At 39.2% G+C, this 26,517-nt stretch overlaps 1 protein-coding gene across 1 annotated transcript; it reads left to right on the plus strand.

Annotated features, from left to right (window-relative positions):
• The first annotated feature begins 22,448 nt into the window (after positions 1-22,448).
• On the plus strand, positions 22,449-25,608 carry LOC108720702 (sister of odd and bowl). The gene is made up of 2 exons (XM_018444836.1): positions 22,449-23,764; positions 24,835-25,608. The coding sequence occupies exons 1-2, from the start codon at positions 22,779-22,781 to the stop codon at positions 25,178-25,180; spliced, it is 1,332 nt and encodes a 443-aa protein (XP_018300338.1). The 5' UTR covers positions 22,449-22,778; the 3' UTR covers positions 25,181-25,608.
• The last annotated feature ends 909 nt before the right edge of the window (positions 25,609-26,517 follow it).

Here is a 26,517-nt window from a genome sequence, read left to right on the forward strand (position 1 = left end):
AAATAATTTTTTTATGATATGAAGTTTGGTCATAAAAGATGGAAGATTATTATAGATACGAACGTTTCTTTTTCTGGTTTGGTGTTCACATTTAGTGGTAACTGGATCGACCAAATTATTTTCTTAAATAAAGAAGAATACATAATATCAAGAGAAGAACGATTTGACGTTGCCGCGATTAATCGTATCCTCTTTATGCGCGCGCGACACGGACAACCGTACAATTAGACGTAACCAAGCATTATCATAATAATAAAGTATCGAAAGAAAGGAAAGCATGAGCGAGTTGATCGATCGAATCGTATGGCGGCTCGCGGTGTCTTTGATGACGACCGCGAATAGATCGTCACCGCGGAGACGGGAACGAAACACACCGCCCGGTTCGTGGCGTGGAAGAAAGGAAGAAAGGAACTGAGACAGCGTGGAGACAAAACGACCCACTTGTGAGACTTTTATGATCATTCTCCACGCTCTCACCCGCGTCATTAGCCGGTAGGTGGATACGTGGTCCCACACGTGGTAAAGACACACGTCCCCATGCATACGACACTCACGGGACACCTCACGAGAAGGGAAGTTCCCCACTCTCGCGTTTCCAAGAAACAATCTGTTATAGTGTTCCACGTGAATGGCGAAACGTAAAAATATCACCCGGGTTCCCACGTGGCGAGCTCAATGGATCGCGCTGACCGAAGGGGGGAGGATAAAGGGTGAAGAGAAACGCTCGGCGAGAAAGACGGCGCTCGGAAGACGTCCCGCGAAAGAGAGACAAGAAAAAAAGGAGCGGTGAAGTCGTGTCTGCCCCCTCTCCCTCCCCTCTTTCTCTTTCTTTCTCTCTCTCTCTTTCCGTCTTTCTCGGGACGATGGGCTACAAGCCAAGAGGCGGCGATGCGGTTTCTACGCGGGGGAAGAAAGGACCGAGAGCGAAGGGAGAGAAATAGAGGAGGAAGGATTCGTCGCGGAGCGCGATTTTCAACGAAGCCAATTATTAGATGCGTCACGAGCCGCGGGCGGGACGACGAGGTACCGGGTGTCGTCGCGCTGTATCGACGTAAGAGAGTTTCGAGAGTTTCGTTTTCCACGCCACTCGACAACACATGGGTTCACGGCTTTATGAACCAACTAGCATTGAGTCTTGGCTTTTAATTCATCGCGTGACTGAGCAAACTGGTTTCCAATTGGTCTTTTGTCGTAACCTTGCAAATGTACAAATCACAATGTGCTCACGATTGCCAATTACTTCGCCTAATTAGTATTCTAAGATGTATTATTGCGATACTCGTCTGTAATACATAATAACAGTGCTATACTTAGGATTAATAGGACACATATATGCATTCGAATATACGAAATTTTGAAAAATATTAATATTGATGAACTTAATTACCTTAAAATATGTATGAATTCGATTTTCTTATAATGATAATAGGGTAACGTAATGCAACAGAAATAATTAAATGCATTGAAAGTAATGTACATGACTGATATGAACGACACAATTGGTATGGGTGTACACAAGGGGAGAGAGTAGGAGCGTTTATCCCCTCTTCCTCTAAATTTCATTAAGAAAAAACAATTAAATTATAAAAATTATTTTTACGATGAAAAGTTAAGCACTTATTCAATTCGTGGCTCACACATTATTCGTAAGAAAGTTTGGTGAAGATCACATGATTTTAATATAAGTATTTTAAAACCTTCCATCTACAATCTGAATCTTTTTTGGAGCAAAATTTCACTCTCAAATTTTTCCGAGATAAAGGAAGGCGAAGTCAAATCCCCCCTCCTAAAATATCTTGTTAAAAAATTATTTAGTAATGTAATAAGGATGTTGAAAAGCAATCCTGATTTTTTTTTGTTTTTTGAAAATCTAAAATAGTAACTCTTATCCCTGATTAAAATTCTGAGTATACTCATGGTAATTAGTATGATTGGAATTAAAAAAATTGTGTTTAAACTAATTAATTCATCTCGCGTTTGGTTTTTAATCGATCAGTCAGAAAGATGGGTCTGAAGTCCCATGAAGGAGACGCAAATCGGAACGTTTAGGACACGCGTTCTACCTGTTACGCAAACCTACGGGCCACGTGGGGAAAGAGAACGTCATATGGTTAAATAACTCCGTCAATAGACACCCGAGTTGCCACAGGTATCATTGCCGACCATCCCAAGATCTACGCACCTTTGTGCACGCGCGAAGCGAAACCGAAGAATATCCCTCTCCCAAGGTAGAGAAGAGACCGAGACGCTGCGGGGACACTCGCTTCTCGCGCAGCCCTGACAATGGACCATTCGTCCGCCATTGTGTCCGCGGTACATTAATTGTCTCTTTGAGGCCCGATGACCTCCGCGGATATGACTCTCGCCCTTTCCCTTCCTTCATCCCGCTTCTTACGCCTCTCCCTCCTATTTTCTTTTTTACCAGCGCCGTTCTTTTCTCCTCGCCCGATTCCCTGCCTTTCTCAATGCGTTAAGTCGAACGTAACCGCGTGGGGGTGGAGGAGGTGGACTGTGCAACTCACCGAAGATAAAATTGTCCCGTGGAATCAACGGCGTTGAACGTTTGTCGTGCTGGTAACATGTTATTTCGCAAATGATCACCATAGGCGCCAACATGATCTTTTGTACGAACTTGTCCGGATAGGTGTAATGTCCGAATCTATTTAAACACTCATTAAGAATCATTTTTGTAAGCTATATACTTTATTATAATACATTATTATAAATTTCTTATAAGCAATAAAGTAAAACATATACTTTTATAGAAATATTTTAGATATGATTAATTTACACGAATAAATTACGAAAAAGACAATAATAATAAGTAGTATCTAATAATAAGGTTGTAGCGTTTCGCTTATGATAGAATGTGCTTAACGAAAAATGTATTGTATTTGATGTAAAACACTGTAGTAGTCTTAATTTAAAAAACCAATAGGATTCGAAGCAAGACAGTTGCAATAAAATTTTAACCTAACATAAAACTAACATAAATATTGCTTTAAAATATTGAAAATGCATTGTTTAGAGCATATTATGAAAGTTGTCCTTTTAATTATTTCTAATGATAATATGTAATTAATTAGTTCTATAGATAATATATTATCTATTAATAAAATATTTATATCTTTATTTGATGGAAAAGTAGAAAAAACCAAGAGAGAGAGAGAGAGAGAGAGAGAGAGAGAGAGATTACTTTATAGAGTTTATATAAAATAATTTATAATTTTATTCAAGTTTGTTTATCAATAGTGAGCACGATGTCAGTAAGCATTAAAATTTTGATAAGAAACAAATAGAAAGGTACGTACTCATCAATAAGATTATGATACTACGTTTTATTAAATTTTATTTATACTAACAAAAATTTTAAACAAATGATATCATGACTTGATTTTAACTTTTATAAGTAACAGTTGCGGTTCTTTAAGTTTGATACACAAATAGGCACGTGCATTGAAATAAATGTAGATAATAAATAATCAATTTTTATGTCCTTTTTAAAGCAATATAATAACGGAAAAGTAGTACAAAATCGTTACAGTTCGATAGGAAGAAATTTCGATAAGCTAGGGGATATAGTCAGTAGATGGTCAGACATGGATTCGATAGTTATGACAACCAAGGTAATTGCGCTTCATCTAATAATATAAAAAACGCAAAATTAAATTAATAGGCGATTCAGAAAACAATATATAAAAGAGTATATATTTATATATATAATATATTGTGTTATAATATATGATATATACAGAGATCTAATAAATAAACGATACAAAATGATAATATAATAGTTCCTCATAATACGATTACCATATTTTTGCCCATTATTTATTTTTGTATCAAGCAATTAATATGACGTTGCAATTATAATTTAGGAAATAAAAATATATAATAAATCTTAGAAAGTTTAAAAATACTTATACATATATCATACATAAATCAAAATTTTTATTTTTCTTATTCGTTTTTGGTATAAATTTGTAAAAATTTATAAAAACGATCATAGGTATATTTTGTCCTGTAACGATCTTGCATCAAGTAGTTTTCAACTAAAGATAAAAGAAAGAAAGTAAAGATGAAAGAAAGAAAAAACATTATAGAAAAGAGAAAAAAGTAGGAGCGGAATAAATAATCCTATAAACTTAATCAGATATTATTTATATCCGGCCTCAGTAATATAATTCCAGCATCAGCAAGGGGGTTTTAACTTATATTTGAAAGAATATGAGATTTGGGTGGCCCATGAGTCTATCACGTTTGACGGAAAGATCAGTTAAAGAGAAAAATTCAACTCGTAGCGTTTGAGAGAGATTCACGTAGGTGCCTCGACGATGTTCGCTGAATTACGAGCGATATCGAGGAACCCACCGATATAATTAAGAAGACGATCATCCTGCAGCAAGCCGCCGGCTTGTGTCTCTCTCTCCTCTCTCTCGCGGTGGAATCCAAATTTTATGTCGGTATCATAAAAGCGCGTGACGGCAGAAGAATTAGGACGGCACTCAGATTCTCCGTCGCGGCCTTACAGCTTCGCTAGAAACATTATAAAGGCTAATCCACACTGAAACAGTTGATACGACTCTAACATGCTTCATGAAACAGTTCTACATCGCGCGAGCCTTTGAAGAAGTGCTAATCGGTTTTATTAATCACCGCTGAATACGATGCGACAATTAAACGTCTCTTAACATACGCCTATAACGTACGGTGAACATTTGTCGTCCATTTCATAGCGTATAAAGAAAGGAATTTTCCCCCTTCATCGTTTTATTAAACACCATACATATTTCTCTAACATATAAACGTAAATTTATACATTAGATTTACGCTAATAATTACAAAATTATAGATTTCATACACTATTATTATAGCATTTAGCGTTACTAATAAATATAAGTATGCTTGCTGAAAATTATCAATTAACAAGCTTCGAGAAGCTTTGTGAAAATTGGGCTTAAGATCGTGCGAATGGGTGGAGAGAGGATACTGGGGATAAAAAGAGAGGAAGCAAATATGGATGAGTAATATGGGTTCCTCTCTCCTTGTTCTTACGAGGACGGCCAAGGAGGCAGACGAGGGTGTCGCGATTCCCCGCTGTGCGTTGATGGCCTCATCTAGCCTAGAGGTCCTCGAGAATTCATCGGTAATTACCTTTTCTTCAGATCGACGCCAACGAGGTTTCATGGTGCACCGACCGCCCGGATACCCGCAATCTTTTATTCGCTACTGAACGCTTTGTTGATGTGACATGGACAATCCGAGAAAATCATGTCGCATGCAAATTAACTACGCACTCTTTAATGCATCGTGGGGGGTCAAACTCTTCCTGTCGTTTAGCCCGCTGATATACATTTTTTGTTCGAATATTCTGCTTTAGATGCGAAGCTGTTGACAGCTTTTATTTTATTGCGCGCTCATCGGATTGTATCGCAAGCGATATGCGACTTTTTGGAAGTTTTATCTTATATTGGAACACATCATTTATGCTTATAATGTATACAACAATTAAAATTCAGAATAAATAAATATTAACGTTTTGGATTATTCGGCAAGATGTTATGCCTAATAATAATTTTTGTGAATTTTATGTACTCATATAATTATTTGGTTTTGAGACATAATTTTATGCTACTAAAGCAGGAAATATTATGTAATATTATTAAATTTTGATTATTAATTTATAAAATTCAAAAAAATTATTATTAAGCATTAAAGATCCTGCTCGGGGATTAAAAGTATTAATGTGTATGTACATATCAATTATATATGTATTTATACATATAAGCAGAATTTTTTGTATATAGAAGAAAATTATACAAATACATTATGCAGAACTTTTATATAAATAAAATATTTAGAATTACATAAGTAGTAAATTGAGATTTAAACAGTTTATTTCATGAGCTGCAAAAATATCGATATTCGTTCGGAAGTATCAAAGGGAATAAAGTAGGAAGATAACTGCGCGATCATACGCTAAATAATTTCTGTTCGAAAGCAGGGAAAGAAGGCTATTCACTATCCGCATGACATGGATATAAGTTACGAGCCTTCGAATAATTACACGGTTCAGTCTCGACCCGAGAGAGTCGCGGTCAGCGGAAGGCAAAAGACAATTTTACGCAGCGGGACACCATCGTCCCTGGTGATCCGGTGGCAACCTCCTTTTCTGGAACTATTTGCCCCACGGAATCGACAGCTGTGGGCCTGACTGGTCACCTTGGACGCAGGAAGATATCCATCAAAGGTCAAACCCGATTCATTAGTCTGCTTTATACGTCCATATGTTATTTCGAAGAAACGAGTGTTTCTTTTCAAATAATCTTTCTATAATTTCTTCGAGATCGATGGCGCTTTGAAACGATCGAAGTGTCATTGAAACATACAAGTATATAAAATCTGAATTTCTATAATTTGTTTGTTAATAGTGATAAAACGAATAAGACATGAATCTCCTCCTAGTAAACACTAACAGTAACATTTATACATACATCAATATTATAATTTCTCACTCAACAATATAAATGTAATGTAACACACATTCTAATGTAACATGTTACATTATTGAGTACAAAATTATAACATTAATGTTACATTATTGATGTATGTACTGAGTTTTTATCAGGCAATAATGCCAAGAAAATAAAATACAATAAATAAAATAAAATAAATATTGAAGCTTAATCTTTAAAGAATTGAATGTATTCATGAAAATTTGTTACACACATAACTGTAACACATTAAATGATAGGATAAAAGATGCTGTTTCACGAAACTGCGACAAAATGCGAAATTATTCAGATTTAAATTTAACTATGAGTTAAATTATAATATCTTATGAATTATAATATCTTCCCCGTAACATAAAAATTCGCAACGTTCTTTGTGTTGAAGCCTCGAACTTTGTAGCACAGTGCGTACGTGAAGGTGGCGTTTCCTTCGAGATGCAAAGTTGCAGCCTTCATTAGCCTGTTCTACACAATCTAAAAGTGGACGCCGTCGGCCGGCTTATGTAAATCAGTCGCCGCGTAATTGGCACTGAACGAAAAAGCTAATTACCAAAATCGAGCACCCGAGACCCCTAGGACCCAGGGCCCCATCAGCGCTCAGCGGGGAATCGCGACACCCTCGCCCCCTCGTTCACCACCGTCCTCGCCCCGCGTCTCGTCTTTTTATCTTCTGCGGATGCATCTCTTCCCGGACACGATCACGAGACCCTGGAAATTACTCATCCACCACCGATATATACAACTACCTGCTTCTTGATTATTCGCCGCTAATCTCAGATGCGTCGGCAAACGTGCCGAGAGAAGTATATCTCGATTTCTTCTTTACGCATGCAATTTCTCATTTCGTAAGAATCATTATATTCAAATAAACTGAAAATTATCATTTATTTTAATTACACCGACATTTATGTATATATTTATAAGGATTAATTAAAATAAGTGATAAAATAATCTCAGAATCAAATATTTGATGAAAATTGTAACTAACTAACGTGTTCCACGTTTAAAATTGCTGACTGTTATATTTAGGATTTATCCTATGATTTTTTCTGTTTTAATTAGGTAAATTTATTAAATAAAACATATTAATATATATTATTAGTTAAATAATATATTACTTACAATATTGTTGGATTTCAAATTACGAGGTTATAATAAAATTTTCATTACGCTTTTTGATACAACTTTTTAATTGTCTTTTCGAGTGTGGCTAAAAAAATTAATTAAAATACAAAAGAAGAGAACTTATAAGGCTTGTGTTATGAAATGACATGTGTAAGTAAAATTTCTCATGACTACAAATTTAACGATTGACAAATTGTATCATTTTGTTCTTGTATAACAAAAACGCCAAGAGTCTAACAACCGAATCTACATATTCTTACTGCATTTTCAATCTACGTCAATGCGGACCTGTATCCTTCAGTATAGAACCGCAGAATCTATAGAATAAAGCATCTTTCGTTTCTGATGAAATTTCGTTGAAATAGACAGATCGGACGTTCGGTCTCCTGGCGCCCCGCCCTATTTGAGAATTTCCAAGAGTAATCGCCAGGGGGTCCACGTATTGATGCAGCCCGCCGCTACCATATTTTAACTGTTCTGCTTCGGATGCCCAAAATTTGTGGTTTTCCTCAAACAACAGCTCCCTCACATTATCTCCGTCGCACGCTTTTTACCCCTTTGTGAAGAAGGAAAAAAAGAGGCTGTTATTAATCGCAGCGCGACCCGTGAAAAGACCTTACGACGAAGATGATGAGAGGAGGAGATGACCGCGCGACTCCTATCTACCTACCTGCACTAGTAAGGACGCTCAGGTAGCCGAAGGATCCTTTGACCTATCTACCGCCTGTCCCGCGGGATACGTCCCGTTCCTGTCGAGAACCTTCTGTCTTTTCTCTCGCCGAAGGAATTCTTCTAAGACGGGGCGATTTAAAGGGGGCGGAGTCGCGCCAACTCTTGCACCAACTCCCGCTATTCATTTTACTGCCTTCTGAAAGAATGAAAGAATTAATAAGTGACATCTCATGGAGAAAAGGTTTTACACACGCCGCGCCAAGGGAATGAGACGGAAGCGAGGGAGGCGGCGAGGGAAGACCCTGGAGAGGCGGGAATCAGAAAGAGAAAGAGACAGGGGGCGGAAGAAGGTTCGCGGTGGCTCCTAAACTCCCCATCTTTCCTTAAGGTTGACGCGGAAGACTTCTTTGTGCTGCCTTTTGTCAGCCAGGCGAGAAAACGAAACATCTTGTCTTAGGTCGCGTGTAACACAATGCACCCGACAAATCCGGCATCTGGTCTGAAGAAATCTGGAATGGCAACATTCTGACGTTTATACTTGCGAGTTATTCTTTCTGCTTCTCGCCTTGGTTGTGTACTTTCTAGCTTAAGGATCGGTATACCTGACGGCAATAATAATAATAGATTATTGGGAATGACATCCAATAATCCGTTATATATGTTAAAATAGTTTCGAAGAAACTCAAGTTGCCGTATCTTATTGCATTATAATCTCTTGTGAAATCTTTACCCATTTATTCTTTTATATTTTTAATAGCTTCTTATATTTTTATATTTAATTTCTTATATTAACTTCTTTTTATAACTATTAATTATATATATACTTTAAATAAATTAATAATTTTTTATATTCTACATTTATTTTATTCAGGAAAGCAGTTTTGCTTATACAGTACAATTGAAATCAAGCATGTAAATTTGATAACAACGAATAAACATTTTTCACAAAGTTTACATGATTAAAATTACGTTATTATATCAAAGGACATAAAATTATCCATAGTAGTTTTTCTATTGAAAATTTAAAATACTGCTTCATTGTCGTCTCTTATGTTTGAGTAATTCGATTTTTTTAGAAAATTACAAGAAACATTGAAATAATTTATGAAATACACATTTTCTGTATTTGCGTTCATCATGCGCTAAATGCAGATTCATAGTGACATACGAAAGCACGGTTGCTGTTGTCACCCTCTTCGCAAAACTGCGGACATCGTCATGGGTGGTATAGCAATAATTACCATCGTGAGACATCAGCTCATCCGCCGATTGGCCGATCGAAGCGGTGGTAACGATGACGAAGGTATCTGCGTGCTCTCTGTGTCGTTCAAGTGCGAGAGAGATGAAGAGGGTGAGAGAGACTCTCTGTGAGGGGCAAAAGCAGGGAGAGAAGAGGAAGAGCGAGAAAGAAAGAACGTCGCGCATTCAGCGAGGAGTAAGAAAGAAACGTGTATTGCGTCTTCATTATAAATCCTGAGAATCACGCAAATTGATAACGGCATCCGAAGGCTGCCGTAAGGGTCCTCGCGAGACGCTAAAGAGGGCTCACCTCCACCCTAAGCGCAGCGGGGTATCTTCGACCACGAAATAAGAAGCGGCCACCACCTCCTCCCTGTTCTTTCTCCGCCCCCTTACCTTTCGCGATTGCTCGTATATTCTCCTTCATCCCTTTGAGAATTTTTGAGGCCATAAATTCGTTATTTCGATTAGCTCTCACAATCAGAGTCGACTTTGCAACTGCTTTCATGCGATACTGCAGATGGCGATTCATAGTTTTTTTTTTTTTCGAGTAATATTAGAATCTCTTATTGAAAAATAAGATTTTTTAGGCATTCCGATTGTTTGCCTGAGAACTGAAGTTTCTTAATATGTATATATAATTTCAGCATTAAATTAGATATGAACACTCTATGTGAATTATGTATTTTTAAGAAAACATAAAAAATTTCAATATATATAAATATGAATAAAGTGTAATTATTAATTTCATTAAAGAAAAATATTTCCAAATGTATTTATATATGATTTCTTGAGTATTTAATTTTTTAAGTGGTAATAATTAAAGTACACTATATGAATATTATCGTAATTATTTCATACAAATAAAAAATATATCTTAAAGTTTTTTTCTTAAATTATTTTTCTTACGTATATTTTAGGGTCTACGGGTAGAACTTGTGTTATTGCTGCCGAATTCTCTATCAGAACAAATCCAAGAGTATTCTTTAAATTTTAGTGACGACATTAATCTTAAACTCGCAGTTACAAATAAAGTTGAAACGTGTATACGTTTGGTACAACGATATCATACTTTCGACGCCGTAAGACGATTTACCGCGTGCGAAAGCCAATCAGAAGAGAACGCGAACCCACGTTCCCTTCCAGACACATTCGTCTGCCCTTCACCTACTTTTACGGATCCACCGACGCGTGCGAAGGTTCCGAAAAGTAATGAGTTCGTTATTCGGCGGGAGTCACGGTTATATTCCCTCTCTCGCTGGTTTCACAGACGGTTCCTCCCTTGTCCATGGTCCTCACGAGCCTGGACAGAAGGTGAGAGAGAGAGAGCCTGGAAGCTGCGCGGCTGGCCCTCGCTAGCTGACCGGTGGAAGATTCATAAATTATTTCAGGAAAAAAGGAGGAAAAGTATTTCCAATTACAGTTTTTTGTGAAGGGTTGCCGCGGGCCACGCGCGGCAGGGGGTCCGCTTAATGGCGACCCGCGCTCACCGCTCCACCTCCTCCGCTTCTTCTTCTTCTCCTGCTTCGTCTACTCCTTCATCCACCTCCTCTTCCACCTCCGCCTCTCGCCTTTCTCTCTTTCGCTCGCTCGCTCTCCCGATTCTTCGGTATCCTTCGACGCCGCCAACGCGGTATTCTCTACTCGTATCTTCTTTTTTATGACGTATACACCCACCATACGTTCCACTATACACTGGCTCACCTCTCTTACCTCGCTACGGACTGACGGATACCGGTGACACGAAAAATATCGATCATCCTCGAATGTTCTCGGTTACGACTCGATGAGAGATCCATGAAGTTGCTTGTTACCCGATACGTGGTGAACGGTAGTTTGAAATCGTTACGACTTAACTATACGCACGTTTGTTAGCCATTTAACACCGAGTTTTTTACGAAAATGTATTGGAAAGTAATTAATCGGAATGAGAAGAATAGTGTACAATTAAATTAGCTAAATGTAAACCTTATATCTCAATTAATTGCCAGTTCATTCATATTTATATATATATATATATATATACCCGACATATTATATTTATTATAACATAATTATGAGAGAGATGGTATTATTAAATAAAACCATTTTTTAATTATATGTTTAAATGAATCCTTAGATTTCAAAATTAATTGCAATTTTTACATGACGATAGATATGACCATTATCTTATAATTAAATAATAAATATTTTTAAACTCTTTTTTAATATATAACATTACAATCTGATTATCTATGATATTTTAGAATTTGTATCGTATAATATAATATAAAGACTAGGAATAAATTCTTACTCAAAGTAACAACTATTGTAAGTAGTAAGTGAAAATTCTTATCAGCATTTCTCAAAACTTGCCAACTCATCATTACGAATCTCTAGCACTAGTTTGGCCCCCAAGGATGGCGCGACATTTTGGGATGGCTCCCAGTGCGAGGAGGAGGCCCCGGCGTATGCGGGTGTCCGGTACATATTTTTGGGAGAACACCACGCGGTCGCCGGTCATGTATCGCCATGGGCAACGATATTCATAACTAATAGATCGGCGGTCCGCGGGTGACAGAGCAATACGTCCTGTGTTTCGATGTTCCCGGCTTGGCGACCAAGCGAGCGGACTCGCGATCGCGCGAGCAGGCGGGCGAGCACTCGTTCCTCCGTTCCTCGTTGGATCCGTCGCTCGGTTAGGTCCGCTTACACGGTCCGGGCATTCCGGGAAGCTCGTTTGTCCTGAACGACCATAAACCAGGCGCGGGTTCGTTCTTCCTAACTTGACCACCTTCCTTCCACGTTTCCTGGTTCCTCGCCTCGAGATGAGGCTCGCGTGTTACGGTACCGCGTTGGCGACCCCAAACATTTGTGAACATCTTCGAACGAGACCAAAAAATGCCGGGCTGCAGTAGAATACACGAGTGATTTAGTATAGACACTTCAAAAGTTCTAATATCTCAAATAAATAAGGAAAATATTTGCACGTAAACATATAAATTTGGGAAATCCAAGATTAAGGCTTAAATACGGCATCAGCTTAACTCTGTTTTTGGCTAGAACTGATGTGTCTAAATCAAAATATTAATAATCAGGTGACTCTTGCAAATAAGCAATTATGTACTTCCGATATATATATATATATATATATTTATATATTAATTGATCAAGAGATAAATCGAGAATCTTGAAATCAGTGAAATCTGAATTACGCTAATAAACGAACGTTCGTCTATTGTGCAAGAGGAGCTTTACATAGGAATGCAGCGCGACACTCGCGACGAGGTCCATGTGTTACGACTGACATTTGACCCCGCAGGAGGGCGCGGCTCTGGATGTTACCGGGCTGGTGGTACAAGTCTAAAATAAGACGGAGGAGGAGACGCAGAACTTCTTCGACAATACGTCCCGGTCATACGATAATAATGATCAATTATTGATCTGTCATTCAACGGCTGCGCCCGTGGAATGCACGACGAATCGAGTTTTCTTTTCGATTTCTTTCTCTCTTCGCTTTCGATCGTAGTTCTTATACACATACAGCATAAATAAGTTGAATTATATTTGTGACCTTTCGCATCTAGCCGGTTTCTTGTATTGATCGGCAAGAACTATTGTCACTAAAAATAAAGTTTCTAATAAAACGACACGTACATCTAATTTGAGAAGCGTAATTATAAGTATATAAAATAAAAATAATAACGTTTGTTGATTGTTAAAAGATGAATGATGTTTTTGTCATCGTTCGATGTCTTCGTGTTTGTTAGAGATCACAGTTGACAAAAAATGCGATGAGAAACCGCAAATTTGATGCGAATTTTTTGTAAGGATGATAACATTCGCTAGTACGATCTTAAGTGCAAAGAACTCTCCGAGATCTTTCTCACAGCAATAAACCGACGAGTAACTACAGACGACTGTAAAAAACCTCAAATTAATAATAATAACGGCACGTTACGTAATAAAAAGGCGCTGCTAACTGGAGCTTCCCGGAGGCTGAGTAAGTCCGTCCAAGAAAACAGGGATTTCAAAGGGTCGACTTTAACTCGCCAGTTTGAGAATAATTGCACGAATTTTTCAGCGTTCAAAATCCACTTACCGTTTCATGATTGTGTTACAAAAAATATAATTTATTGTGAATTATTTATATATTTTTTACAAAACATTTTTAGAATTGAATTATCAAGAGTTGTACATTGACAGATACATTAACAATTAGATTGCTACTCAACTTTTTTTACAGAACGTAGGAAAATTTAACGTTTTATTTTAATATCGATTTAATCAAAACAATAGGCTGTAAAAGATAAATCCTAAATTGGATAATTACTTTCCCACGATGTTCCTCTCATTGTTATTTTAAAATGAAATATCTTCTTTACAGCTTTATTCTCCCATAGTTCGTGCAACATAAACCGAGTTCAGAAGGCAAAATCGTGCGGTCATTTTCGGCCACCTCCTCAACAGCTCGAACCGGCGACTGGCCGCAAGGCAAATGGAGGGAAGAATTATAACTATAAAAGCGGGATGAAGAGGCTACAGTGAATCGAGAGAAAGGAAGAGGGATGGCGAGACGCCCCCCGTCGCGACGCCGTCGCCTAATCATTCTTTAAACGTGCATAAACAAGTCTCCTCGCTAGCAGTCAAGGGGATAGTATATGACTAATGTCATTCCTGAGTCGACCAAATTCCCCCTTCCTCCTTTCTCATCTCTTGCCTCCTCCTTTTCCATTCCTCCCTATTTCTCTTGACGCGCGGCGTTGACCAAAAACCAGAAATCGAAAGCGAGGGAGGCAACGAGTGAGAAATCTCAGACATATACAAGAGGCAGGATGTGTCCTGGCCGAGAGATAGGGAGTTGATACGAAGAAGAAGGGTTAAGAGAGGGAGAGAGAAGGAGAGAGACAGAGAGACGCGGTACAGGCGCAGCAGCCTAAATCTAAAATGCAAATACACTCAACAAATCACTATCGGCGACAGGCATCCTTACTTTTAAAAAAGAGGAAGGAGAAGCCGGTGTACGGACCCCCCGTCAGGGGTTTCGGGGGTAACCTCCAGCTCTCCTGAAGGCGAGTTTACACCGTATGCGGTCAACGCCTGTTGATGCATCTTTCGGCTGCTGCCTTGCAGGCACGACACCCGTATCTTCCTTCTGTCGTTTGTAAAGATTGCGATTAACGCCCGAGGGTAGCATGGACAACCCGTTTCTCTGCTGGATTGGAAAATGTTGCCATGATCGATGCTACATCAAAGCGACATCATTTTTCGAAAAGATCGTCACAATAAGTTACATTTATTGTCAACTATTGCCAGAATAATAATATCGAAGATGTTAATGTAATCAAAATCATTAAAGTAACTTTATTATAAAAAAAAAGGTTCAATTATCAATACTACAATTTGCTATAATACTGACAGATATGTCAAAAATTATAGGTCAATTATTATATAAATTGTTGTAAAAAATAATTATGCCTTTGATTTTGATTAATCGTGAGCAATCTCATGTAAATTGATTTATCAAGACACAATTACATAAATAACACTAAAAGACATTACATCAAAATTTGCGAAAATTTATATGTACTTATTATACGCGCAAAAGCTTATTATTATAATATCATTTTTATTCAAACGTAATACTATGAAACTGATGAATCTCTTTCAGGAAAATCTTTTTACGATAGAAATTAATCGTGACACTCACATGGTAATGGGATCGCGTGTCGTACAAACGTTGTAAAGAGAGCAGTCCGAATGTGTAAACGGTGCTTTAAAACATGCGTTGTGGTGAGGTCCTGACTAATGGAATCACGCTTTGCCTCCTGGTGATACGTTCCCTCGAAGGACCCCTTCCTCGGACTGGTGTCTCTGTCTCTTTTTCATCGAAGACATGGAAGAGGCCCAGGGAATAAGCCTTTTCTAGCCACCTTCTCATCTTCGAGAAAAGGGTCCCTTCGTCGAGGTGGAATTATATGTTATTTATGCTCGAGAAACGAGACGGACTTTCTGAGCTCACAAGGCGGCAGTGCTGAAAGTATCACATTTATTTCGTCGGCCAGTGAGAAGGCACGAGGTAGAATAATATAGCGGGTGCACGACAGGGAGCACACTCTTCGGAAAAGAGCGGGAGTCACACCGCCGAGTCGGCGAGCGTGTAGTGAGTAAATCATTTTTCACTTCATTTTTAATTTCCGAAATCATCTGTTCCCCCTGAATAACTCTCGCTGTATAGTTAGACATGCACATTTTTTATAAAAACATATTAATCTTCAAAACCGAAAACTGCTGTATTTATTACGATTGTAGATACATAAGAGAAGAAAATATACATCAATATGAAATGTTAATGAAATACCTAATTTGTAACTAGATCAGTTGATTAAAGTACGTAATTTATCTTGCAAACAATATCATTCTTTTCTCCTGTTATGAGGAGACAAATATAAAAAAAATAGAATTATTTCAATATCAATTATGTTTTCTAACCATCAACTACAGCTATGAAAACTACATCTAAGTTTTAAAACGTTTCGTTTGAAGTATAGAATATAAGTAAATCTCCGTCTTATGCCTATCGATAAATAAAAGTTCTCATAATCTTTTTCTTACAATTGAAAACCTTACCTCATAAGATTAATCGATACAGATTGTACAACTATCTAAAATTTTCCGCTTGGGATCCAAATGATCCGTTGCTACAATCGAGGGTTAATAAATAAAAATTATTTTAAAATATCATGAAAAAAATATATAAATAATAGTGATTATTATTTAACATTATTTTTCTATTAATATATAACTTTTTATATAAGTATTGATATTATCTGCAATAGAAAAATAATTCTCGCACCATTCTTACTTGTGTTAGCCTGCCGGCAAACTGATCCGCGTGCGAAATAAATATCTAACAATCGCTCATAAGCCTGTCAAGAAGTAAGGCTTCAATTAAATAAATGAGCGGTCATATATCACGAAATCAATCTATTCAATCATCGCTTCCTCGATATCTTCTCGTTAATTATATAGCCTGATTTCCGGCGCAAGATTCGTGAGTCTAACGTCTAACGTGGAAAGAAGTAAAATTCGCGTAGCGTAGGTGACACATTTATCTTATTGAGTGGCGAGTTTCTTCTTTTTTTTTTCTGCTTCAAGAAAGGCACGACGTGCTCATTAGTCAAAAGCATAGCTAACGATCTGCGCCTGTGAACACGATAAATTCGTGGGCTCGTTTGGCCAACGAATCCGCTAATTTCGCGTCGTGAGACGTGTAATGCGTGTATATCGGAGGAACGGGAATTTACATTCACAAATTGCAGAAAGTTGGTTGAGAGCTGGGCGACCTCGCGAGCGGTCCCAGGATACCAGGCGATCGAATTATCCCGGGGATTGTTTAACGTAATTGGACAAATCAATCTCGCGATCCTGGACGGGGGGTCCACGGACGTCCGTGCACTCTGTTCTCTCTTCATCGTCCCGAACCTCTCGTTCATTCCACGTCTTTGTGTCCTGGCTGTCTCGCGATACCGCGGCACCAACGAGCGTATAATCGGTTAGAGGAAGAAAGAATCGAACGACCAAAGGAGAGAAAAGAGCAACGTGAAAAGAGACTAAAAAGAAAAAGGAAGAAAAAAGATGCAGCAAAGATTTAGGCGAGACTTCATAGGTGACGATGTGTAGAAGTAAAAACGTTGTTCCTTCTCTTTGTCTGGATTTATCATCATACTCTAAGATGACACTTATAAAAATAATATGAGAGAGAGAGAGAGAGAGGCAATTCATTATATAAAACATTCCGTGACAAGTTTAACAATAAAGTAGAAATACGTTTCAATGTTAATAAGAAAAAGTAACTTTATTATTGAAATTCCTGTATAACGTGTATCTTAACAAGTAAAATAGATCAAGGTGAAAAACTAAGAACTTTTACTAACTAAAAAAAAATAGGCAAGGATTTATTGTTAGATATTGTCTATTTGTCACTTGATGAGTCTTCTTCATCATGTGTTGGATTATATTAGTTCTCTATTATTCAGCGATTTTGATATATTAAGCAATATTACAACAGTTTACTTAATGGCATTTTTTAATTCACGATACGTTAAATAACGAGTAAAATTTGTTAAGATACATTATTAGGTGTATGTGCTTCAGTGCTCAGCATAAGTCTTTCATCAGATATTAGACCATTAACACGATATTCAGAAATAAACAGTAAAGTTCTAAATTGTACTTTATTGTTTTTATTATTATTTAAAAATAATTTTAATGACGATATCACTTAAAATGTGAGTGAACACAATATAAAAATAATTTTCACAATTTTGAAAATATTACTTCGCTCCTTACGCGCTTTTTAATTATTTTTAAATTTTCTCGCATCTTTTTACCGTTCCAGTTGAAAAATCCTGATGCTCTAAATACGTAATTATATAAACGCGGGTAATTGTATTGACGCAAACAAAATTATATAAATGTTATGCAGATACTTTCAAGTATTGTATGTATATTTTAAAGAAATTAAAACGGGAGAGAAGACGCTAGATGTGGGGAAAGGGATAATCATTGCAATCACGTGGTCAAACGAAACGATGCGTGGTTTCCTTTATCACGTCGAGGCGAAGGGGGACTGGTTGTATCACGCCGTGAACGCGCCGTGAACGCGCATGTAGTCAAAGAGAAACAAACGGGGCGAGAACTCGTATCCAAGGGGGATAGGAGGCGGAAAACAAGGAGAGAAACAAGTGCCCGTACGCAACCGCGGAGGTGAAGATGCGTGAAAGTGGAGGTGCTTAGTAGCGATCTAATTATCTACGCGGCGGGATGTCGCGGCCTCCCTCTGCGCTTCACCGCATTGAGGAAACAAGAGCAAATTGAATAGCAGTGGATGGTGCTTGCTAACCGAAGAGAACCTCTAAGACGGTACATTTGAAACTGCTTTCTTCATTGTTACGTCATTCAAGTATGAGATATCTGAAAAAAAAAGATACAAACAACCAATTGCTATTTCGTGATTTTCCCAGAAAATATTAATTATAATATTAATTTACATCAAGAGAGCTTAATAAAATGAATTTAAAACGTTTTATTTCAAATTACGAATGTAATAATATTGAATATTAAGTGAGAAATAGATTGAGAAGCATTTAAACACGAATAAGAGAAAATACTGCCATTTTCGGTCAAAGCGGATCTTGGTGCAACTTATATATTGTTAGTAATATTTTTATTCATATGTAAATATACAAATACAATTGTAATAATATTGCTTTAAAAAAGAGTTAAAAGTAATTTCAAGAAGAGATAACATTATTATTAAATACACGCTCTCAATTTCGTAAGTTTTGTTCTTTCAAAGTACAATACTTTCTATAATGCTTGCGTACACGTGCCGCGCTCGTGTCATCGTTAAGTGTGTTAAGCATGTTAGAATCGACCGGAGGACAGTGATTCGGACCCTTTCTTTTCGATTCAGCGCAGGTCGCCGATCGCAAGGAATTTCTCATGTCACGCCGCGTTACTTTATTTATCGATGTTGAACGCCACTCATAACCTTTTGCCTCCTGGAGTTAAAGAGCACAGACGAGAAAATTTCCTGACATATAAAATCGATTGATGATTTCTAAGTATTGTCGAATTATTCGCAATAATACGCTTGACTGCGGATGTAATAACTACATACACTATTCTTCTCTAACAATGCATAAATAATCATTAAATATAAAGGCATTTTTTTTATAATAAGAAATAAAGGCCAATTATAAAACAAAATTTCTTCAGATAAGTTTTCAACCTCTGTAAAGACGGAATAACTTTTGATTTTACAAATATAAGAATAATTTCGTAATAATAAATACCTTTAGTAAAAAGAACGGCTCATATTTGTAATGTAATATCAAAACAATAAACAAAAACGAGCAAAATTAAAGTACATTTAAAAATAATCTACACCTTAATTTTACTCATTTCTTAGCCTTATTATTTTTATAATAAATATGCCCATAAAGCTCTTGGCAACTAAGTGAAAAGACAATTATAAGGAAATTACAATGTCAAGTATCAACATTTCGAACATAAAATTTCATAGCTATAATGAGACAAAGCATGAAATATTCGTCGTTTTACACAATATATTATACTTGCGTGTGAAAATTTCATTTGACACTCATCGTTTCGAAGGCACGTACAATCTCGAATGCGTTGACATTACTACGTTGTGACTCGCGCATGTTAATACGTTGTGACACGGGGAAACACAATGAAACGACGTAAGATATGAGCGCAGATCGTTGTTTCGCTTCGTCTGACATAGAACTTCGTTCGGAAAGCAGCGTGTTACATGTCAGCATGTCCAAATAAAGTGCCGCGTATATCGCGGGCGCGTATTATGTTCTAGCCGGGCAATTAACTCGCTACTTGATTAACTGGGTAGAGCCTGTCAACTTTCGCGGAGGAGGACTTCACCGAGAAGAGAGAAGAGCGAGAAGAGACGTGAAGACGCGGCGGTGGGAGGGGGGGGCAAAAGGGGAAGAGAAAGGGAGGGGACGGGAGGAAAGTCGGACTCGCGAGGGCATCGAAGTTACGAAAGGGGAGTAAAAGACGAACGCGCGCGGAGAGGGGGAAAGGGGAGAAAGGAGTGCGGAGGCCCTCCTCGACGTAGAGACGCCAAGGAGGAAAAAAGAGAAGGGGGGGGAGAAGAGCGGAGAGAGAAGGAGAGAAGGAACCGCGTCCACGGTGACGGTCAGCGAGCGCGAGGTGACCTCTGACCCTTTCGTGCGTCCTCGTCTGCGTCCGGCATCGTTCGGTCGGGGCCTCTCCGTCTCACCGGCGGGACTCAAACGACTCCGTGGGGCCCTCCGTGAGGGCCCAGCGTGGGCGAAGCTTACGCGCGGGGGAGTAAGAGGCGGCCAGGGAGAGCGGGAGGAGAGAATAAGGCGAGGAAGAGGGGCTGTACGGGGAGAGGGGTGACGAGTTGGCCCGCGGGCGTCCCGGGACCGTGAGAACACCACCTATAATATTATTTAGTCTGCCCGATGCCTCGGTTCGCCTCTCTTCTCTCTTGGCTGCGCTCCTTTCTCTCTCTTTCTTTTTCTCTCTCTCTCTCTCTCTCTCTCACTCATTTCCTCTCTTTCCTCTCGCCTTTCTTTACCGCACCCTTTTCCACTTCAATCGTCTCTCTTTCGCCTTTCCTTGAGAGACCTCCTCTCCTTCTATATCATACTCCATAGTACTCTCCCTCCCCTTTTCTCTCTCTCTCTCATCCTTTCTCTCTTTCTCTCTTCTTCTTGCCAGGTTACTCGCCCTTTTTTTGTCTCATGTACGCGCACGAGAGCGCGCGTACGGAATGTCTCTCTTTCTCCCTCGCTTTCGGTGCGCTCCGACACTGAAGAGGCAGCTAACTATAGGCGCTATACACGGCTTACTCGCGCGCATTAATTGTCGTCGTAAATTGTTGCGGCTTTGCCGAGAGTCCGAGTTGAGTCGAGTCGGTACGAACCCGCGGCACACGGGCGCGGTACCGCGGGAGAGATGCTTCTTTTTTTTCGGCGCGGCATCACTATTCACTCAGTTTTACCTCATTTTCACACGACGTCTATTGAGATATTAAAAACTCAAGTCGACTATATACGTATATAGACCGTCCGCCCTTAGTGAGTTCAAAATCTTCGACATGCATGAAGCAGTCTATCAGGTTTCCTTCATAAACATTTAATAACATTCTTGAAATTCATAAACGCTATTCTTATATATAAAAGACGCGTTATTAAACTGATATTAATCTGATATTTAATATTTATAAATATTAAGTCAACATAAAAGTAAATTAATTATATATAAATCAGTTTTTATGTAAAACATATAAATTGATCATAATTTTCAATTGATCACAAGAAAATTATTTTCCGAGAAAATACATTACCTTCGAAAATCGTTACATTGTTTTACATATATAATCTTATTACAATCAACACAATTGGCTTAGAACATGATCGTTTTTGCTTAGAAATGAAAAAACGATTAGTTTTATTTATAGCTTCCAATTTTATTTGGAATATATAAATTAATAATATTAAAACATATATTTGAAGGATTACAAGAGGTATAATATACAAATATATAGTTTTCAAAATCATGATGTCTACAAGCGTTATATATATGACAAAAGTTGTAAATTTAGTATCCGAATTGGATGTATTGTATCAATGACCATTTATTACACGAGTTATTTTTTAATATATATTCTTTAGTCTCTCTTATAAACATGCAATTTTATTTCTAATTCATGGAAAACAATTTTGCTGAAGAATCTATATGCAGATCCGAAAATATCTTGTTTGACTATTAAAATGATTATGTAATTCGCTCAAACTGATTGTTAAAATTTTTTGCAGCATTCATCAAAGCTTAAGCATTATTCTCCATAATTATTTTGATGACCAACAGAATTTTTTTCAGTTCTGTATTCAGCTAAATTTTTAGATACTTTAGCATAACCGTTTTTTTGTGTAGCACAAATGAAAATTTGCTGCATATTTGTCCTTTTGATGCAAAGAGAGACGCGCGTTTCGCGAAGGGAACACACGCGGGTTAAACAGCTGTTGACCCGCGAAAGCGATCGCGATCGCGATTCACGTTTCCGGATACCCCTCGCACACGCGCGCGCGTGCGTCCCCGAATGTATGCTCGCCGTTGCGGCACGCAAATCGCAGCGACCCACGTTAAAATCATGCGGCCGGTCTCGTATCGTCGAAACCGGCGGGCCGGCGATCGCGCGGACCAGCTGTGGCACGGCACTCTCTCCTGAATCCGGGGCCCGTTCCCCGCGGACAGGCCCATTTTGACTCGGATACCTGCCACCAGGTGGCTCCACCAGCAGTACCCAGCAGCGGCAGGTAGGAGCAGTCTTCGGAGCGCCTTCGCACCGTCAGCATCGTGTGTGTGTATCCTCTTTCCCGTTTTCGCGTTCGAGCATCGTACCTACAGGAACAATCGTTTCGGGAACTGACAATCAGTCGGCGAAAAATATGTAAACGCGTAGCCGAGTTCGGCAACGTCGTGCAAGGGTGAATCACACGAAGGACTTACCGGGATACCGGAGGAATACCAGCACGTATCCACGTTGCAATACTTATCTGGATCAGTTAGGACAAATTAGGAATTTCCGATCGCCTTGCCAATGATATCGGCGAAACACGGCAGGCGCGCGTTCCAGAGGCTAATCCGGGACGATTCGAACGACGGTGGAGGATGCAACAGCAGCAGCAGCAGCAGGAGGAGGAACATCAGGAACCGGAGCAGGAGCAACGGGCCCTCGTAATGGTGCCGTCCACTTCGTCCTCGTCGTCGACTTCATCGGTCACAGTTACGGCAGACTCACAGGAGACCGATGTCACCGGTCTCGTCACGGGCTCCGAATTACCTAATCTAGCGCTCCAGAGTGTCGCCCTGCGGCTTCAGGGTGCCCTCCTCTCGGCTTTGCAGCGAGCGGCGCTCCTGCCGCCGGGTCACGCCGCCGCCGCGGCTTTTAATCTACAGGCATTGGAGACGTACTTGACGCTTCATCGTCTTCATGCGAGCGGTGCGACTTCCGGCGTCGCGCAAACCGCGAGCGCCACCGCGACTGTCGTTGGTAATCAGAGGTGTTCGTCATTGAACGCGAATGTTGACGTGGCCCTGAGCCCGACAGCTGTCAAGAATGACCATCTGACGGCCGATGATCAGCTACTCCGATCGGCAATCAGCGAGGACGACGAGGCACGGCTGGACTTTGTGACCGACACCGACGAGGATCTGGCGCTTCTCGCGGAAGATGACGAGGTCCTGCTGTGCGAGACGTCCGAAACGAGCTCTTCTTCGGCGAACCACGAGCTGCTCCTGCGACGAATATCCGAAGGGAATCGCGCAAGCACGTCAGTGACGACGGTCTCACGATCCTTGACCGCCCCAACATCTTTCGCGTCATCGACTTCCTCGGGTTGCTCCTCGACCTCGTCCACCTCGTCTTCCTCCTCCTCGTTCGCGCAACACGCTTCGATCACGGTGGACTCGAGTGTACCAAGGACTTGCCGTACGTCCAGACCCAAGAAACAGTTTATTTGTAAGTTCTGCAGCCGGCAGTTCACCAAGAGCTACAATCTGTTGATCCACGAGAGGACACATACCGACGAGCGGCCGTATTCGTGCGACATATGTGGCAAAGCCTTCCGACGGCAGGATCATCTCAGAGATCACAGGTAACGTAAATAGGCTCTGTTCTGAGAGACGTTAATCTTCCGATTAGATCTTTCTTTGTGAAAACATGCGATCGCGCGCGCAGGTTTTTTTTACTGTTGAATGTCTGAAATAACTTGATTGATTAAATGGAGAAATGGAGTTAAAGTATTTGAATTAATTATTTAAATTGTAAGTTTTTCGTTTAAAATAATTTCAATGCTGATGAAACAGTAATAATATAATTGTAATTAATGAATAATAAAAAGCAAAATTATGAATGTTTTTTTCGAAATTGTATTTTAACTTATAAAATTTTTTTGTCGGATTTTTCATTATGTACATAGATATTTGCATCGTGTTTATGATTAAATGCACTTGTATTTATGAGTGAATGTAATTTGTGCTTTGAACAACAATTTTCAAGTTACGTTATTGTAACGTTTTCGATCGCACATGATTAAAATAATCATTTTAGTAGAATTTATTTATAACTTCCCCAGTGTGTATGCAAGAGAAATAGATATTGTAATAATATGTTACGTAAAAGAAAATTGAATTAAACGTTAAGCGCATAAAAGCTTTGATGACGAATGAGAGATAGGATTATTTACCAAATTTATTTCTTTCATGACGGAAGATTTAGAAACCGCGCGTATTTATCTCTTTATCGCGTCGCCATTAATTACGAGCGTCGTACGATTTACGAACGGACAAATTCATGGTACGCCTTTTTCACCTCGCGTAATTACAACGGTGATTGAATGACGTGTATATTATATTTAATGGTCAACTTGTCATGATACATTCATTCATTCATATCTTTACCGTTGAAATAATTGTAGTCCTTACTTGTAATAATAATGTTAATTAAGCTAATAATATATTACTCGATGAATATTTTATTATCTCCTTTCAATTTCTAGTATTAAACATATAAATATACGAGTATATTATCGCGCTTCTATAATTTTACAAATTATAGTTTTAAATATTCTGACTTTAAGAAACACAGATACACGTTAGAGTAGATAATTTGAAAAGAAATTTAAACGTAAGGATTTAAACCGGAAGGTTTCCTCCTATATTTCAGGTATATACACAGCAAGGAGAAACCGTTTAAATGCGCCGAATGCGGCAAAGGATTCTGCCAGAGCAGGACATTGGCTGTTCATAAAATTCTGCATATGGAGGAGTCGCCGCACAAATGTCCCGTCTGTGCCAGGAGTTTTAATCAGAGGAGCAATTTGAAGACTCATCTTCTCACACACACGGATATTAAGCCTTATCATTGCGCCTCCTGCGGCAAGGTTTTCCGTAGGAATTGTGATCTGAGGAGACACTCGTTGACCCACAATTTGGGAGTACCGTCGTCGCCACCACCATCGGGAATACCTGTTTCCGGTTCAAGTACCATTGTCCTTCAGGAAACGTCTTAATACATGGATATCGATTTTACTTTGGTCATCGGGACAAAATCTTGCCTGAGCTTTCTGCCAACAATACGGATCGACATCCATTTATTATAACGCCGCAGTGATCTTGACTTCGACGTGCGATCGATTCCGACGGTCGATTCGGTCGTATCCGAGCCACGGTCCATGGTCCAGTACGGTCAGGATTTCGATCTCTTGCGCGTATTCGAGCCTCTGACTCACATCGTATCTATCTGCCTGCACTATCTATCATCGTTAACGTTTAGAGCGTAATCATTGTTATGTACATCACGATAATGATATACGAATTCGTGTATATTTAGCTCTGTAATTCTATGTATGCGATACGCAGTAGATACCCTCTCTCTTGAATAACGTATAGTCGTCTCCATTTTTAAACGGTACCTACTGTACGTATCCATTGTGTTCTGTCGTCCACGTGTGTAAAATAAACATTTATTATTATTTTTTAACTCACAGTCGTCTGTACCCTCACTCAATCTCCCTCGCCTCTTGCGCAGCAAAATAATGGATAAATCGGATTTAATTGGAATTACTATTATAGAAAATTGTGTGTGTGTGTGAATTTCTAAGTAAAATATTATTCGAGGCTTTTGAATAGAAATTTTAATAGAAAAAATTTAGAAAGGATTAATTTGAGCGAAAAATATCGTCACATTTATTATTAATGCCATCGATTTTATTTATTTCCTTCAAAATTTTTTTATTTCTCAGAAAAACCAGTGTGCGGCACGCGTTTAATTTATCACACGCAAAACAGACCTCTTTGCTATATATAGTCGCGAAATATTTTAACTGTCTAAATCTTCATCTGTGCGACTCTTAGATATATCAGACGTTACGGTGTGTTCACTTAAACAGGTTTTTTCGAGCGAGTACGTCAGCCCGACCGAAAATTCCAATCCCCCTGGTATTAAACCAGGATTTTTGCCTCCTCCTTTTTTATCCGTTCCACATATCCAGGCTAGGTATAAGCTGATGACGGGCCGGAGAGAAGAAGAGACAAAAGGGCAGCGGTAAGCGGAGGAGAAGTTAAAGAGGAGGAGGTGGGGGAGGAGGAGGAGCAGGAGGACGAAACGCGTGTATTGTGTTACAAAGAACGGGGCCGCCAGGTGCGCAGGACATGACACCGCGATACGTCTAGAGTTACGTTTCTTTTCTCGAAGGTGCCGGGAAGAGGTGGAGGTGGAGGTGGGCCTCAACGACGCTATTTCGGATCCCGAAGGTATATCCAAAGACGGGCCTTCTCGCGTCGATAAGGAGAATCCTGTGCAACCGGTCGACTGCCGCTCATCGTCTCGAATGGAGCATACGGCGGC

Source organism: Mycetomoellerius zeteki, unplaced genomic scaffold (assembly GCF_001594055.1).
Source record: "Mycetomoellerius zeteki isolate Tzet28-1 unplaced genomic scaffold, Tzet1.0 scaffold155, whole genome shotgun sequence".
Classification (NCBI taxonomy): domain Eukaryota; kingdom Metazoa; phylum Arthropoda; class Insecta; order Hymenoptera; family Formicidae; genus Mycetomoellerius; species Mycetomoellerius zeteki.